General features: G+C 41.2%; 1 protein-coding gene across 1 annotated transcript; it reads right to left on the bottom strand.

The window, feature by feature from the left end:
* Window positions 1-4,962: 4,962 nt before the first annotated feature.
* KCNK18 (potassium two pore domain channel subfamily K member 18) lies at window positions 4,963-10,319 on the bottom strand. The gene is made up of 3 exons (XM_010199806.2): window positions 10,103-10,319; window positions 8,881-9,027; window positions 4,963-5,774 (listed from the first exon to the last, which is right to left on the bottom strand). Exons 1-3 carry the CDS (start codon window positions 10,317-10,319, stop codon window positions 4,963-4,965), a joined length of 1,176 nt encoding a protein of 391 aa, XP_010198108.2.
* Window positions 10,320-17,308: the final 6,989 nt, after the last annotated feature.

Genomic DNA, 17,308 nt, shown 5'->3' with positions numbered 1-17,308 from the left:
AAAATGCACAGACACAAGGTTTTACACACAGGTTCAGTGTTAGGAGGATTCTGGCTGTGCCTAGACACTGGGAGCTTCATCAGCTTGCAAAAGTTTGAACTAACCTCAAAATAACTAGATTTTATCAACTGAGAGGCTGAATTTTAAACTCAAAGCCAAAACCCAAAAAGTTCAGATTCTCATGCAAGCACACAAGCCAACTAACATTTGTCCAAGCATTTCCTAAAACTCTCTAATGAGTACCACGTGCAGACAACCAGCTATTGGCACGCACAAGCAATGCATTCATGGACTTCATTGTCCATGAGGGTTTGTACTTAGACCTCAGGCTACTATCCTAAAAATACTGGCCTCATATGAGATCTGTTGTATTCATGCAGCTATTACTTGCTGTGAGTGATGGAACAGATTCCTAGTATTTCTGTCAGCATCTGTGCCTACATACTTTAACAAAGATAATTAAAGCAACTTGGTCTGCCTTGCTTCGTGTTTAATGCAGTTGTTCATTCTGGATAGCTTGAGACATGTTTCTTTTACCATATATGAGATGCAGAAGATAAGGAAAAGGTAGCCTAACAAGACTTTAAGTTGGTCTTAGAATAGGATATATCCTGGCAGAACTGCTGAGCACAGCTCAAGGATGCTCATCGTCTGCATCATCGTTTAATAACAAGTTATTGATAATTATAATTAAGAATAACACATAAAAAGAAAAAGTGTTCCAGCTGTGAAAACTAAGGAAACAGCAAGACAAGGAAAACACTAAGACCCATCATTCTGGGCTCACAAAGCACTCATATTGCATGCAACAGCCACACATGCTATGTTTGATGCACCCTATGGGCTGGAAATGAGGATCACAAGGTATGCTGGGAACCTGGAAGCAAAGGGGATTGCAGGGGACTCCTCTCAGAGGGAGCCTCAGCTGTTGCCTCTGCTGAGCCTGCCACCATGCGTGCCATTAGCATTTGTTCCAGGAGAGTGGTTTTGTGTTGTGGGTGCATCTCCACCTGGAATGAGTTGAAAAAGCGTAAAGGCCATCAAAGTGTTACCAGATGTTATTAACATTGAGCCCATCAAAAATCTGGACCACATCTGAACTACTGGCACGCAGATGACAAGTCCTACGTCCCATTAAGAATTTCCTGAGCCTTCAGACATATTGCTCATGTACAAGATGCTTCTGAATGGGTTGCCATTCTTCAAATGACAAAGCAGAGAGTGAGAGGAATATTTCTGATGGTTTCATCAATGTCTTTTCAGCCCAGTCCCTGTATCTTCTTTCTGCCATTGTTTAAACTCACCAGCCTTTCTTGCACAGACTCTTCTGTCCTCTCTGTGGTGAGAGCTGCACTGGAGCCCAAAAACCATGCCTGTTGAGCTAAGAAAGGTTCTTTGAGCAGGGACTGGCTGCACAAATCTTCCTGAGAATAGAAGCACCAGCTTTCAATATATTTTCAGTCTCTCAAGCATCTCTTCACCACATTTGTGTCTATACAGAAAGCAGCTTCTTCCTCTGCCATTGCTGTCACAATCTCCCTTTAACCCTCCTGCCCAAAGATTATTTTCCAACCCTTCTACTTGTTCCTCCTCTCCTTAACTCCCACACCTGGAATACCCTCCTCTCTGCTCTTAAGTGCTCGTGACAGCTGCCATCTTGGCCCAATCAGGAGTGATTGATCCATCATCCTTTAGCACCACGTGCATTTGATCTGTGAAGCTCTCCAGCTGGGTCTGTAATAACTCATATCCTTTGTGGGTTACACATCAAGCAACTCTTTCCCCATCAGCCACATCTTTCAGTGGAGCCCTTCATGGCTAATCCACTGTTCCATGCAGCCTGCAATGGTAAAAATGATGACAAAGCTGTATTTTGTACTGTTTTGATGCAAACAAAGGTGGTTTCCATGTCAATTTTGTCAAGTAACTTTTGAGGGCAAAGGCTGTGAATGCTTCTCAGCTTTAGACAATGATAAGAGCAGTCAACTCATAAATATTTATGCCAGAAGCTCACTAAATGAGCCACTACTCACTACTTTGTTTAGTTTTCATTAACTCTGTTGCTGTGTTTACTGAGCTGCAGTTCAGCTCCTGCTTACAGACCAAACCACTGCTACCACTGTCAGCACAAGGCTGCCATGTGCTCTCATCACCTGGGAAATTGTCTTCCAGCTTGGACAATAAGAAAAATAGGGACAGATATTCCTGTTTATGTGAGATCAACGATTCAGTGCACCTGAGCAGAAGACATGAGTACCTTTTTATCACTGACATTTGGGTACATGCCCAGCCCTCCACCCTCTAGGTTCACAACCCAAGTGACTGTGTTACATTTGCTGCAGGTTGATTGTGTTCTGTTGCCCAAATCACTCTTTTTTTGGTGATATGTATTGCAGAATCAGTGTGCTGGTTTATCCATCTTGGATGCCAATGTAAAACTATTCATCTCTTCAGAAATCAGATTTACTGAATATTTTGTTAGCTATGCAACAATCTGTAGAGATTCTTCTTCCTCCTCTGCCAGTTTGGGACTCAGTGATTATTGAGCTAGAAGTGTTATCTTTGTATTCAATTGTTTTACAAGTTTGTCTTTCATGATTTTGCCCCAACTCCCATTGCTCTAACTTGAACTTTCAGTCACCACATCTTGCCACACCAAGAGTATCTACAGCTTAATTATATATTGTGTGAAGTACCATCTTCTTTTTGTTTCTCTTCCTCTACCTGCCACATGCAAGTTTCCTTTGGCAGCCCCAGCTTTCATAATGAAGGGCATGTAACAATAATTCCTTCATTTCCTATTTCTCTTCTCTGAGCTCTGTTCATGTTAGACATCTTTCCTTAGTTTCTCACCTGTTTCCTGACTAGAGAGCTACTCTGCATATCTCATATGGAAATTGTTCCCTATCTGTGTTCATCCTTTACCCTGGCTTATAAACTTGTTCCAATTTTGCATATCCTTTGGGAGGTGAAGGACCAGAAGCACACAGTGTATTCAAGAGGCAGGTGTGCTGTCATTTTATAGAGGGTCATGGTAATGTGATTTGTTCTCTCTCCTTCTATAAAATACATTTTTATCTCACATGAAGGATTCTATATGAAAGAAAGCTGATTACTGCCATCCCTTGGCCATAACTAGAATGATTTGGTGCAGAATCCTTACTGCAAGTCCAGACAAAATTCTTTGACCGTGTCTATAGAGCAATTGTGAAGGTATTGATGTACCACATCAATGAGAAATCTATAGAGGATGAATTCAGGATTAATCCCACTCCTTAAATAAGATCTTGCTGACATGAGAGAAACAAATTATAAGAAGACCAGTTCTTACTAATGCTGGCAGTACTAGATGTATCACAAGGAAAAAAAACTGAGGAGCACATAGTTCTCTGATCCCAAGCCCATTAAATCATCTGAGGATTTTCACTGATTTCAGAACACTTTGGCACAGGTCCAAAGTTCTACACTGATTTTCACCCAAAGACATAAGGCAGTATGAGAGTAATCTGAATAGATGGACTTTGTACATGAAGCCATAGCCACGGCAAACATGAAAAGAGTTAACTGGTGTTTCTTCCAGCTGCTGCATCTTTTATTGTTATTCTTATTTCTATATACCATTGTTATATATCTTGCATACCATCAGTGCTTAATTGCAACTAACTAAGGACTGAATACATTTTACCACGTAAATGGAGTGTAACACAGATAAGGTGCCATGCAAGTATTCCAAAAATCCCAGCTCCAAATAGCAAATGTACTGTGGAGAATAATGTAGGTTCTGTCATAATCAAGCATGTTTTAACATCTAGACACATCATTCACATTCAGTGGGCATGCATATACTTTACAAGTTAAGAGATGGTTAATTAAAGTAATTGGTTTAATTTATAAAGTGTGGTTTTGGGGGGGGGGGTGTGGCAGAAAAAATATTTACCATTAATAGCTTGATTCAGGTTGTTAATAGTATAAGCAAAATCCTTATGAAACAGCATTATTCACAGATTGATGTGCTCCACAAGTACATAAGTACAAGATCCTCACCACATCCCAGTGAAATAGGCTTTTTGTTCTAAGAGTGGGTCAAGGAACTTCCAGAAGTCCAGCAGTCTCAGCAGAGCAAAACCTAGGACTTTGGGAATCAGTGTCCCCAGAACAGCAGGATTTTTTTAACAGCAAGGAAATGGAGCCTCATTCCACAGCTGTATTCAGCTTCAGGTTTGCTGTGAGCCTTCCCCTAGGTGGTCACCTCAAGAGCCGTTGTCATAAACGCTTCTATATCTGGAAACCATGAGCCATGTATTGACTCTCGGCTGAGTACAGGTATGATAAATCACAATGGAAAAGGAGTGGTTTCAGCCCTGAAGAGGTGAACATTTTTCTGACCAATTTCTGGACACTTAAATTCCTCTGGCCTGTACACTGGTGCAATGTTTGCAATACATGCAGCCATTATGGAGAAGCAGCTGGGTTCATCATTCTTTCCCTCTCTCCATGATGTTGCTATTGCAGTAGCATGCTGTCAGAGTTCAGTAGCGACAGCCACAACAAAGCTCTCTCTGGCTGCAGACAAGGTATCAGGATGAGACAGTGATTTAGGCCTTGCTGGGATGAATGCTGAAAAGAGAAATCCTAAACTGGCTTGCTGTGAGAGAGAGAGGACAGAAAGGCTGCTGCAAGTCAGAGCTTCAAAAAGATGCTAGGGAGCACTAGCAGGGAAAGCATTCTGCTTTACCATCATCTATCATTCTTCTGTCATTTTTAGGGGATGAGACCTCATTGGAAAGAACTTGGAAAGGCTTTCACCAAGTGTCTTCAGAGGTATTCAGCCATGTTACAGTAAACTCTCAGAGGAAATCAGAACAAAATACGCCTCCTACCAGACCGAGGCAGAAATGCACAGGGACGGTTTCATCTCATTGCAGTGGCTAACTCTTACAAGTGAAGGAGAAAAGATTGTTCTTATTTTGGATATACCTTCTTTGATGGCATCTTTTTCTCCCCACAAAACGAAATCACCTTTTTGTACAAGCCAATCAAGCGGTCTTGGCCCAGCTTAAAAGCAATGAAGACAATTTCCATGCCGATAATAATATAGAGGGAAAAAAACAAGAAGAACTTGGGATGCTCCAGTTGTGTATCTCCAAATCCAATAGTTGTCAAGGTGATAAAGCAGAAATAAAAGGCTTCCTGAAAATCCAGCCTGGTTTCCCAGTTGGGAAGAATAGCAGCTGCACAGGAGATGTACACAAAAATAACGAGCACCATTAGTACGATGGGCACATCCAATTTTTCTAACTCTTTGCCTATTTTGTCAAAGTTCTCGATGACTCTGGACATTGTCTTTCCCCTGTCTAGTTCAGGACATGAACTCCATCTCTCAATGCTTTTATTTCTCACTGGTTTCATGTGCTCTTTTTCTCTGGCAATTAACATTTCAAAAAGCTCAGCGTTGCGGTATTTGACTGGCTTCCTTTTAACAGCTGGCTGGATTTTCAGCACTTCCATAAGAGTCAAGGGCTCATTGATGACTAGTTTAGACTGTGCTCTGGAGTGCAGTTCATCTCCTTTGTTACAGATGGATCCAGAACAGAGTTTAGAGGCTAGAATTTTTGACTGTAGTTTTCTGAATTCATTGTAAGATTTGGATAAGACGGTGGCAAGGATGTCTCCCATGTCTGTCAGGACCAAGAACATCAGAGGGATGCCAAATAAAGCATACAACATACAGAGGTATTTTCCAATCCGTGTCACAGGGTAGGTATTACCATAACCTTGAACAAAAACAAGAGGAAGAGAATGGAAAGGGAGAGAAAGAACATTGTGACTTATTAGGTATTCACATGTTCTGAGCTTTTTATTGCCATCAATTGTAAAAGTCAGGTTTTAGTCCAGAGCAAGCTATTCTTTTTGGCTTGGCTTTAAAGCTATTAATATTTCTGGGCCTTAAATGCTGACTACTAATGTAGGCATCCTATCTCTTCAAGAACTTGGAGGTTTGGACCTTGTTGATCCTGTTAAATTAACTTTGTCTATGTTATCTGCACTATATCAGTTGTTTGACCTAACTGGCTGACAACAGTAGTCTATTTGGGGAGGAGAAACATGTGTGAGACAGCCTTGGTTCTGCTGGAGATTGTCATCAGGAAGATTTCTTGATCTGGGAATCTGAATTAAGAAGGATCAAAGAGGCAGGACAATGAGAGAAGTCTTAGGCCCATGGATCCCTCTGCAGGAAAACTAAGCTGAGCACTGAGCTCAGAGTAACAACAGCTGATGCTGGGAGAAGCTAAAGGGTGCTGTGCATGAGGAGTTGGGGTATCATCTCCTGGGCAGCCTCCAGGACCTTACAGTATGACCAAATCATTTCTGGGAATGAAACTCCTTGAGCTCTGGGAAGACACAGATCTGGATGGTTGTCTGAACTTTGAAACTGGGACAGCACTATGGATCAGACTGCCAAAACTGCTTGTGGTAGATGGTAAACTAATAACAGAACCTGAAATTGTCCCTAGTCCATCAAATCTGACTCTTAATGGCACATGTTGTAGTGACATCATGCTTGTTCTGGCTTCACAGTTTTCAGAGTCTCTTAAATGTACTCAGAAAGCAAAGGATCAAGTGAGGAAGCATATGTCTACTATGTGAGGAAATGTGTGTTTATTCTAGAGTACAAATATCAATTACAACCAATAGGGCAGTGCTACCAGATGAATGGCTTTTGTGACACATAAAATGATAGCAGAAGATATACTCTTTCCCTAAATGCAATTTGTGTATTTGTATTTCCTTCCTCTAACATATTAGATATGGAACTTAAATTATAAATTAATGTTTTTCCATTACAGTGGGAGAAAAACGTCAGCATTGTATTAGTTGTATTAAATTTTAACAGCTATTTTTCTTCTCAGACTCCAAAAAGAGATATGTTTCTTTTCTCCCATCAAAAACATTGTGCTTTTCTAGATGATCCTCCAGGACAAGTACTTAGCCAGGGAGATTGTTAACTCATATACTGAGGTGTGATTTCCTTCATTTTCTTTGTCCATTCATGTTTGTTTTCACTAATGACTGCTGTGGCCTTTGGTTAGAATTCAACTTTGGTCCCTCCTTTGCTGAGAGGCATTGAAAAACTATTTATTCTCTGTCACTCTGTTGTCCTCTGGCTAACTAGGAATTCCAATCCTTATTACTGAAGCAACTGGGGAAGTGTAATTACCAGAGTTATTGCATGGAGTGATTTTCTTTGCTTTTCTCTATTTTCATGCTTTAAAAATACCAAGTGCAGTTTCAAGGGTTAAAACTTAGCTTGAGCTTAAGTTTAGCTATCAGAAATGTAGCCTAGCTGAGTTCCCAGGCAGCCTCTGTGGGCATTGAGGAGCTATAGTTCAGACCACTGATATTCAGGCTAGGTGCCTCACTTCTAGGTAATTAAAGATAGCTCAGTTTCCTCTATCCTGAAGTGAATTATCAGTTCCTAATACTGCAAATAACAAACCCACAACAATGGAAATAGACACCTATTAGCAATAAATACTCCAGGCTTCCTACTCATTCCAAAACTCAGCTCCAAACCTGAGGAAGCTGTGTTAATGGTCAGCTCTATGAAGGCTAAAAATGATGCAGTTTAGAAATAAACATGTTGGGAAAGAGTATTTGGGGACATTTTAAAAGGCTCATCTTAATGGAGATGGCTAAATACACCCAGGCAAGAAGTGCTGAACAGTATGAGTTTCAGTTTGTTTTCTGCAATCAAAGCTTTCTGAGAAAACTTTCTCTTTCAACCATTCCTAGCTGTTGTGTTTGTACTAGGAAATATTCACTGGGGTGAGGATTCAGGTCTGCATCTCCAGTATGTGTCTCTGACAACCTAGGTGACTGCCTTCAAACTCTGAGGCTACAAGAAGCTGGGTTTCAACAGTTACCTAAGATATCAGAGTCTGAGATTCAAGCCTCCTTAGCACTCAAGTCTCCTACATCCTCTAAGTAGCTCTCATGCTACATCTTGTATAAAATAAGCTCTTTTTTTAAGGTTCATTTTTTCTTTTTGCCTTAAGATGCATATCCATGATGGGATCTTGACTACACCCTTGTGCAGAGGAGAAATGTATTTTCAATGTGATACAATGCCACGAGACTATTTGCCATCCAGCTTTGATTCTGACAAATTCAGATAGTCAGTGTCCATACTTGCCAGCATTTGAGAAAGGTTGGCAAAGGGGTAAAAGTAGCTTTGGGAGAGAGCACAAGGAGTTGGATTTAGCAATGCAGAAGGAGCCAAAACCAGAGCAGATATTTCTATTTGATCTAGGTTCTCCTTTGAAATATGAAGTCAGAACGAAAGGTTTCAGAGGTGCAACTTAACCATTGTCGTGTGCTGTTGACTCAGAGAAGTGTGAACCAAAGCAGTATGGTTAACTATAGTGATATAAAGCTGGGTTAGACATAAATAATGGGGAAGCAACTGAAAAAACAGTATGTGCACAGTGAATTACCTCTTCCAGTGAAGAAAACATCACTCAGCACAACACACAATATTGAGAGGCATAAAGTTTGACTGAAAAATGGAGGATTTTTTTAATCTAATAGTTTTGTGTGTGTCATATATGAGCACATGTTGTAGTAGACAGGTAATGACACGGCTAATGAGTCTGTACCATCACTAGTTATGAAATTCTGACCTGCTTCTGTGACTTAACTACATCTCTGCAATCTGTGTTTGCAGAACCCTTCACAGACTCGTCATCATCAGTACTCAGAAGAAGAACTCAAAGGGATTTGGGTTTGGGGTTTGTTTCTTTTAACTCCCTGGAAGAAATACATGAGAGAAGCAGCAATTGCAACAGATTCTGCAGGGGGTCACTTTACCTCTGAACTTACCTACAGTTGTGAATACTGTGCAGCAGAAAAAGAGAGACCCAAAGAAAGTCCATATATCTTTTGGATTGACAAACCAGTCTCGTTCAGCTGCGCTGAGCAGTGCATGGATTTTTTCCTTAAATATCTCCTCATTTTCTGTCATATTATCTGTTACAATAACAACAGGAGACAGTGAGTGTTTGCAGACCACCACACAGGGAGCCAGCCTGTTATTCCAATGAAGTTTACCCCAGATGAAGTTTTGCTCATACTCTTCTAGAGGATAAAAATATTTACCTCATTCCTTCCTTTCCCTTCCCCTGAAAAAAAATCAGGTCCAATGGCTTTGGTGAATAAAAAACCAAGAAACATATAAAAAAGCTATGCTCCAACAAGGTCAAAATATGATACAAAAATAAGCACAAAGAAGCAGGGCAGAAGGATTGAATACTCAGCTGTCAGCCTGGATTGTCCTCTTTGGTTTGGGCTCCCCAGGAGATTAGTCTTCTTTTGACCCAAAGACACTGGAAATGTTAGGTTGTCAGTACATGATTGATATGAAGTGCCCAAGTAGCTCTGTGTAGCTCCACTCTGTGCATCCCAGAGCCTGCACCCCTCCTTCCTCCTAACCCTGTGGCTGAGCTCTGCTTGAAAGACATTATCTACAGGAATGCTGGTCCCAAATAGATTATCATGTCAGCACAGCTACCTGGAGTGAAAGTCCAAGCACAGGCAAAAGCCTCAACTCAGATCCAGGAGGATTTCTACCCCTTCTCCTCTCCTCTACCCATCAGCAACACCAAGTCCCAGCACTGCACCTGCCTCCACCTGCATCCCATTGTCAGAGGGCTGGTAGGGAAGCTCAGTGCTGGGAAGAGGGAGCTGGAAGATACTTCCTGAGACAGAGGATTCAGTCCCCAACAAGCAGAAGGAAATACCATGGGAACCTCAGCTGCTCTTTAAGTACCTTAGGTAACTTAGGCAAAAGGGAGAACACAGGCACATCAGGAAAAGCCATTTCAGACAGGAACACAAGGACCAGGGAAGCTTGCAGTCAAAATCACAGCTAAGGAAGACAAGCAAACTACAGCAGTCATTAGCTAAGCAGAGGGAAAATCCTGGTTGCAGGTCCAGCTCTTAGTATTTTGAAGAATGTCTTTCAAATGCCAAAAATCTCCTTCACAAAGCACTAGAATGAGTAACTCCCTGCACAGTTAAGTCATTTGGAAATTCCAGTACATACCTGACAAATTTCTGGAGATGTGCCACAGATTCTGCAGGAATTTTCTATATTCTTCACTTAAATTGACCTTCCGGTTACCTTCAATGTGGGAAAACATGAGAGCCCCAAGAAAAGCGTAAATCACAAGAGACAGAATGAAGCAGGCATGAGGAAACACTGCCCAAAATATTTTTTTACATGCCCTTTTGCCTGGCAGAGGCTGTGATGTTGATGCCATCCTAAGCTCACTTTTTGTTTTGATTATGTGGAGAAGGCACAGCTTTTAGAAACAAGGATGAGGATGTAAAAGCTTTTGCATCCTAGAAAAGCTTCTCCTGTGAAAACAAGGATTGTTCTGCCTCAGGCTTTCAGATCACATGTCTTTATAAGTGAAGATTGCACTACAGTCCCAATGGAAAAGGAGCACAACTAATCAAGCCTTGAAATATTTCTCAGTTAACGATATGCCACTCTGCCCCGAATGACTATTGATCAGCCAGCTCTGTAATGTACACAGATTACCAGCTTCTGTGGGTTTCTGTTGGAGACAACTCATGTTTAAAGTTTCTTGTTCCCAACTACAGGTTCCCATTGATACAGCAGAAACATTTCCAGCTCCCAGGAGGGAAAATGCACACTATCCAGGTTGTATTTCTTTAAAGATTTCTCCCAGAAACAAACAGAGACATTTAAAATAAATCAAATTGGCACTGTTTGTTGTTACTTCTGTGTAGACTGCAGAACAATTCATTTCTCTTTCAGATGGCCTAAAGAATCTGTCTTTACATACCATGTAATGTTGGGGGATGGGAGTGAATTTTAAAGGATATTAGAGTCAATAAGGGTTTATCCAGTTCTCATCTGATTAAAATCTTCCTGTTAATTGAAGCTCTCACTGGCCTTGGTAAGAAAGAACTGCAGGATTCAGTTCAAGGTTAGTGACCTTTGCAAGCTATATCCAACTTCACAAATAAAACCTTTCTTTTCAACCATCACTCTCAAACACTTAGAGCATGAGCAGTATTGCTGCCCTTTACAATGTTAGTAGTGGTAGTAAGGGGAGCTGGACTTTAGAGAAAGAGATGTTAAATATTTCATCTCTAGAAATATGTCATTAAAAATTGAAGCAGCCCTTTACAGCCAAGTTCTACTGAGCTGTACACAAGCAACATGTCCATACTGTAAAGGAATCCTAGATGGTTACAGTGACTTCTTCTAGGTCAAACTCTCAGCAAATTGAATCACAATATATTATATACTCATCAATATGGAAACCTCCACTATAGAAAAGAGGCTTTCGAGGCTAAGATCAAAAGAAAAGGTGTGCTTGCTACTTTTCTCATTATCTGTCTTGTTGGCTCCATTTTGCTTTCTGACAACAGATTGATAAATCCTCTTATTGCACTCAATCTCTCTTTTTCCTCATTGACCTGAAACACAGGGTTGAAAACTGCTAATGTTCAAAAATGAACAAAGTAATAAAACTCCCTGAGGTGTTTTACTTACATACAATGTAAGGTTTGGTGTCCTTACCAGAGGAGCAAGGCACACAGCAAAGTCAGAGGCAGCTGGAAAAGCAAAGTGGCTTTAGGCAGTGGGATGCTCCATGCTGGAAGCACAACACTGACTTTTCTTGCAAAGTTTTGTACACAGCAGGGTACCAATGTTATATAAATTGATAGTTTACTTGGATTTCTAAAGAAGTCTTGACAAAATCTCTCTCCAAAGGTTTTTAAGGGAATTAAACAGCTATGGTGTGAGAGAAGACGTCTTCACAGGAAGAAATTAATAGTAGAGACGAACAGAAGGCAGGAGTGAAAGGCAGGAGGAGATTGCTGGTGGAGCTGTGAGAGGATCTGTGCTGGAGCTCTGCTGTTCTGTGCATTCATAAATGACGATGGCATGCTGACAGCATGAAGCTGTTCAGACCAGTGAGACTGAGGGTAGATTAGAATTGCAGGAGAACCTGAGGATGCCTAGCAAAGAAAAGGCAGATAAAAGCAATGTAGATACATGTAAAATGGTATAAACAATCCTTACTTCACAAATAAATCAGTGGGCCCTGGGCTGGCTGTCACCACTCAGCAGCAAGGTAATAGTACTACAAACACATCAGCCCAACAACTGATTGTGGTGAAAAGGCAAAGCATATGTTGGGAATTATGAGATAAAAATAGAGACTAGAACATCAGACATCTATATACTACTGCATAAATACATGTTTTGCACATACTCAGAGGAGTCAATGTGGTTCTTGGTACCCTGCTGTCACAGAGCACATGTTAAAATGGGGACAAATGCAAACAGCAACAAAGATGACTGAAAGTATGAACAGCTTTCAGACAAGGAATGAATGAGTAATGTCTTTGACCAGGGAAAAAAGACAAGTAAATGAGGGAGTATGTAACAGCAGTCTTTAAATTAATGGGAGGTCTGGAAAGAGCAGGTGAGGGATCAACTGGTCATAGTCTCTCTGGGAGTAGAATTGGGGACCAAGAAGCAAAGCAAGTACAAACCTTCTTCAAAACCAATAGAATCCTCATGTAGCTGGAAAATTCTTTGCCAAAGGTTGTTTGGTTTACATACAGTAAAGAAGAGGATGGAGATGTTAGAAGCAGCAGCACTAATGCTGACTGCAAACCACCTGAGGTTCAATAACCTTCTGAACTGAAAATAGCTGGCAGCTGGAAAAGTTCAACAGGACACTGGGCCAAATGGGCCCTATATCTAAAGCAGTATGCTCACCTTTCTCTTTTTCTAAAAAAGCTTTTCACTGCCCAGTGTGGTAATTCTGGCACAATGTTTTCATCTATGTCTCTGATATAAATCTCTCCTCCAAAGTGCTTTAAAATCTTCTCAGCCCCCTCCTATACATGGTAGGACTGCAAAGTATTTTACAATTCCCAGGAGCTTCTCAGCCATTTGCAACATCAGGCTCTGAGCTTGTGACAATGAGAAAATTGAATAAAAATACATCCAGAAATGATTTTTACATTATTTACTTAATCTAAACCATTTCCCACTATTGCTGTATTGCATATTTGAACTCAGTTTGCTTAAAAGCAAATCCCACTAACCACAAGTTATTCCAAATTGAGTTACTGGTACTTGTGTTGAGAGAGTTTTGCAATATGCATTTCCTGTTCACATTAATGGACAACAAACCTGCACTTTTCCTAACTTCCATTTCTTTGTTTAGGGCAAATGTGAGTGCTCTGAAGGTGCTGCTTGAAAAGAAAGCTTGTGGCCACAGCTGCAAGCTTTCATTATTCCAGGACAAATATATATGTATAACTCCTACTTTTTCTGATGTTTCTGGATTGCAAAGGTTAAACCAAGAAGGTCATTGTTTGAGCAGTGAGATGTTTTCCAATTAACAGTAGAACTCTTCCTGCATCAAGTCATCTACCTCTTTTGTCAAAGACCTGCTGTGTTTGCCTCTCTTCTACCATTGGATTCAGCACAATTTTACTGACAAATGTTTAGTAGGATAACACCTCCTCCTTTTGGAAAACAAATAAACAAGCAAAAAAACTAAAGCAACTTGAAGGATGGCAAGTGCCTTATAACAATAAATGACAAAGGACTAAGTTGTTTACTTTTATTTGCATCCAGCACTGATTCTGATGGGAATATTGTTTGATAAATGACTAAGTCCTCAGCCTGGCTGCACTTCATGACAGTGAGATTTAAAAGTGTTCAAGATCAAATGTTAATAAGGAGATTAGAAGATTTGCTCTATTCCTCCAGCATATGTCCCAGAAAGCATTTTCAGAATGCACTAATATACTTAAGTTTCCCAAGAAAATTAGTATCTCTGCACAAAACTAATATCAACCACAAGTAAAGAAAAAAACAAACCACAACACCCCAAAATAACAAAAACTAAGTAGCAGCTGTAATTGTATTAAGAAGCTATCTCAAGGCTGGGTAAACATTAGGTTTGATCCCCAGACATAAAGGCATCCAAGATGCCTTCCACCTCCCTCTCACCATGTTCCCTCCTGTCCTTCCCACCTCTCAGCCTCCTGAGACACATCCCTGGGGGATTTCAGCCCATAGTAGAGCCCAGAAGCAGTGCTGGACCAATCCCAGCCCTTCAGCAGAGCCTATATATATCCTTTCAGATGAGTGACACATGTTTTTCAAGCACTCTGCAATTACTTTTCTTCCCCCAACCCAAACAATATTCCCCTGGATTACGAGTTCCTCTGATATGTCCTGTTCTTCCCCCTGTCCACTTACACCTCAGGCTGCTGGGATGGAGAGAGAAATGCACTAATTGGCTGTATAGGGTCTATTGGATACCCAAGGGGAACTCTTAGCTTCCTTTGTATCCATCTTTAAAAGTCTCAGCTTTTGCTTGAGTCGAGTGCTTGAGCTTGTAACCTCTGGGAATATTTGAGAGCACTCAGGACTAGCATCCTGACAGTGCACATAATGCTAAGTGGATTCAAAGATGTCCAGGACTCTCACCCTGAATAGAAGCACTTCCTGTTTCATTCTTTGTTCACACCAAAGTCAAGCAAATGGTCCCATCATTTCATTTACAAGAGGCAAACACTCTTCAAATGCCCCAGGACCAGCCAGCACTTGGTCTCTGTTTATTAGGTCTGTTTCTTGGTCTCTATTAGTCTCTGTTCCTCCTATTTTTTTAATCACAGGTGAAGTCACACAACCAGAAAAGACCTTTGATGAGAGGCTTTTTCACCTGGTGACTAAATAGCAGGACCAGCCTTCATTCATCCAGGAGCTAAACAGCCATTTCTTCAAATCATTGTCTGAATAGAAAGACTTCACTTGCTTTTCTTCTTTCACCCTTTCCCCAAAGCCAAGCAACCAGTAATAGCCTAGAACTAAGTAGACCTGCCCCTCAGGCATGCATCCCAAATCCCAAACTCCTTCCTTGTTAGGGAGCTTGTAACCTCAACCTCTGCTCTCCCCCAGAGCTCAATGTGCCATTGCACCTAGGAGCCAGGGGTGCAAGCCGGTGTGGAGGGTTTGATTGCTGCATAGCTTGAGTTTCCAAAGCAGCAGGGCTCTGTGGCAGGCACTTCTCTCTCATTCTGCTCATTCTGCTCTCTGAACCATGTGCTAAGTGAGAATACATTTGGGACTGGGAGGAGAAGCTGCTTCTGGACAGACAACACTCTTCCAGTGCTTTTCCAACTGGCCACAGAGAAGGAAAATCAAACACTGATGGATACAGTGCAACAATTCTTAATCAGCGTGGGGAAGGCTTTGCAAACAAAGTCCAGCCACCTCATAGCCTTGTGGACGTTGCTCATTTCTTTGTGTGACTCGTTTGAATGGTGTGATAATGCTTCAGGCTGTTGGAACAAATGGAGAGGTTAATATCACAACGAGCCACCAGCCTCAGACCCTGCTGCAAATGAGACACGGCGCAGGAGCCCTGGGTTTCCAGATAAGCAAAGGGGATTACTGAGGTTCAGCTACATGTCTTATGCCAAAGTCTTTACTGAGTTAATGTAGTGAACGTAATGCTAGTATAGTGGAGACTATCTCAGCCCAGTAGTTTCATTTTAAGGCAAACAAGCTCCCTGTGGAGAGATTGGAAAACTGTTTCTTTGGAATTTAATTAACATTAGAGCATGTGAGATTATATGCTGCATGAAAGCTAAGCATCATGATTCACGTCAACAGAGCAATTTTACACTATTTGAACTGGCAAGAAAAACTTACATTTGAGATGACAAGTCTTCTTTGCTCTTTAAAAGAGATTATGCTTATTCTTGATTATTATTAATGTGGCACCATATTTATATAAGCAGCTTAAAAAGGGGGATCTGAAACCTCAAGTACAGGAGCAAGCTTTTAGCTGTCAATATCCACCAGCATGCATCTGAGACTGTCTGTGTGAGTGACACAGACCTTTCCAATTGTCAACGCGTGAAATACTCATGAAAAAACCCCACTAGTGATCTTATTTCCAACGTCATACAGATGTGCAGTTAAACAGATAAGCTGCCATCCTTTGCAGGCTGTAATATTGGCCAAATATTACTGATAACATCAAGGTCAAACCTGTATTTGGAACAGCTTCGAGGTCATTGAGGACTATTAATCCCCAAAGTACACTGCTTACAGTATTTTCTACTCTCAGCCACTCACAGCACTTTATAAACCACAGGCAGGAGTCTGTAGGATGCCAACAGACGCCTCTTTCTGCTTCCCACCACTGGCAATTGGACTGGACATGGATTAATGTCAGTGCTTCAGAGTTTCTTGAACATCAGGCTAAATTTTCCATCACTTATTTTCATCCCAATTTTCCTAATGACACTCTAAGTAATTTCTCTTCCCCTTCTGTATGAAGTACTCTTACAAGAGTTTGAACTCCATTAGCCCACCACTCGTTAGTCATTGCGGATTCAAGGGGTGGAAGATACTTTCTCAGATGGTTGTGCCTTGGAACATCATCGAATTGACACATTTTCAAATTCCTTTCAGTTCTGCTGATTTCCTTCAGCTCTGAGCTCCCACCCATTTCAGCTAATACACCATTCATTAGCTAACTGGCCCTTTAAATGTTTGTAACAGTCATGAGAATAGCTCTTAAGTGCCTTTTAGTGATTCAGTAAACAACACTTTGCCACCTTAGTGAGGACACTCTTTCAAGCTCTAGACCCCTCAAGTGTATCTTCAGTGTTTAATTAGTTCAAGCCACAATTCCTTGGTGATGTGATCCTGGCCTGGTTGATAAGTGCATTACCAAAGTGCCTGCTGCAAAGTGTGCTGGGTTAGAAAGGAGTGTGTGCAAAATTGCCCAGCTTTTCTGAGGAAACTGTTCTGAAAAATGAGGAAAAATGAAAAAAAAAAGTCTTGTAATACTTCTGAATGAGTCAACTGTGCAGGCCCTATTTGTAACAAAGTCAACAGAGACCACATTGCACCCAGGGACTGTGGGCTCTTCCTGAGACTGCCTGGCACCCAGGCTGCCCGTTGCCAGCCACACTCACTGCTGCTGCCTAACTCTCAGCCTGCTTGCAAAAAGCCATTTAAATGGCATTAACCTTCTCCCAAGGTCACTTGGAGATGTATGGGTGGAGTGGTGCAGCTGCAGAATGAATTCAGGGAGGATCGTTTCTTGAGTAACCAAAGCCACCTGATGTTAGGGTAGAGCAATGGCTAGTGCAAGCTTGGGCTGGAAAGTGAGTGCTTTGTCTTTTATCTAAACTAAAAAACAAGATAAATGGATCAGTAAAG

This window comes from Colius striatus, chromosome 8 (genome assembly GCF_028858725.1).
Source record: "Colius striatus isolate bColStr4 chromosome 8, bColStr4.1.hap1, whole genome shotgun sequence".
NCBI lineage: Eukaryota > Metazoa > Chordata > Aves > Coliiformes > Coliidae > Colius > Colius striatus.
Note: the sequence above shows the minus strand (reverse complement) of the source record. Positions and strands in the feature narration are given on the sequence as shown.

Bases quoted from the DNA above. Each gene is read 5' to 3' on its own strand.
- KCNK18 (XM_010199806.2), bottom strand. From the start codon at position 10,319: ATGGCATCAACATCACAGCCTCTGCCAGGCAAAAGGGCATGTAAAAAA. The intron at 9,028-10,102 runs GTATGTACTGGA...TTATTGTAACAG, and splicing joins CATCTCCAGAAATTTGTCAG to ATAATATGACAGAAAATGAG. The intron at 5,775-8,880 runs GTAAGTTCAGAG...TTTTTGTTCAAG, and splicing joins CACAGTATTCACAACTGTAG to GTTATGGTAATACCTACCCT.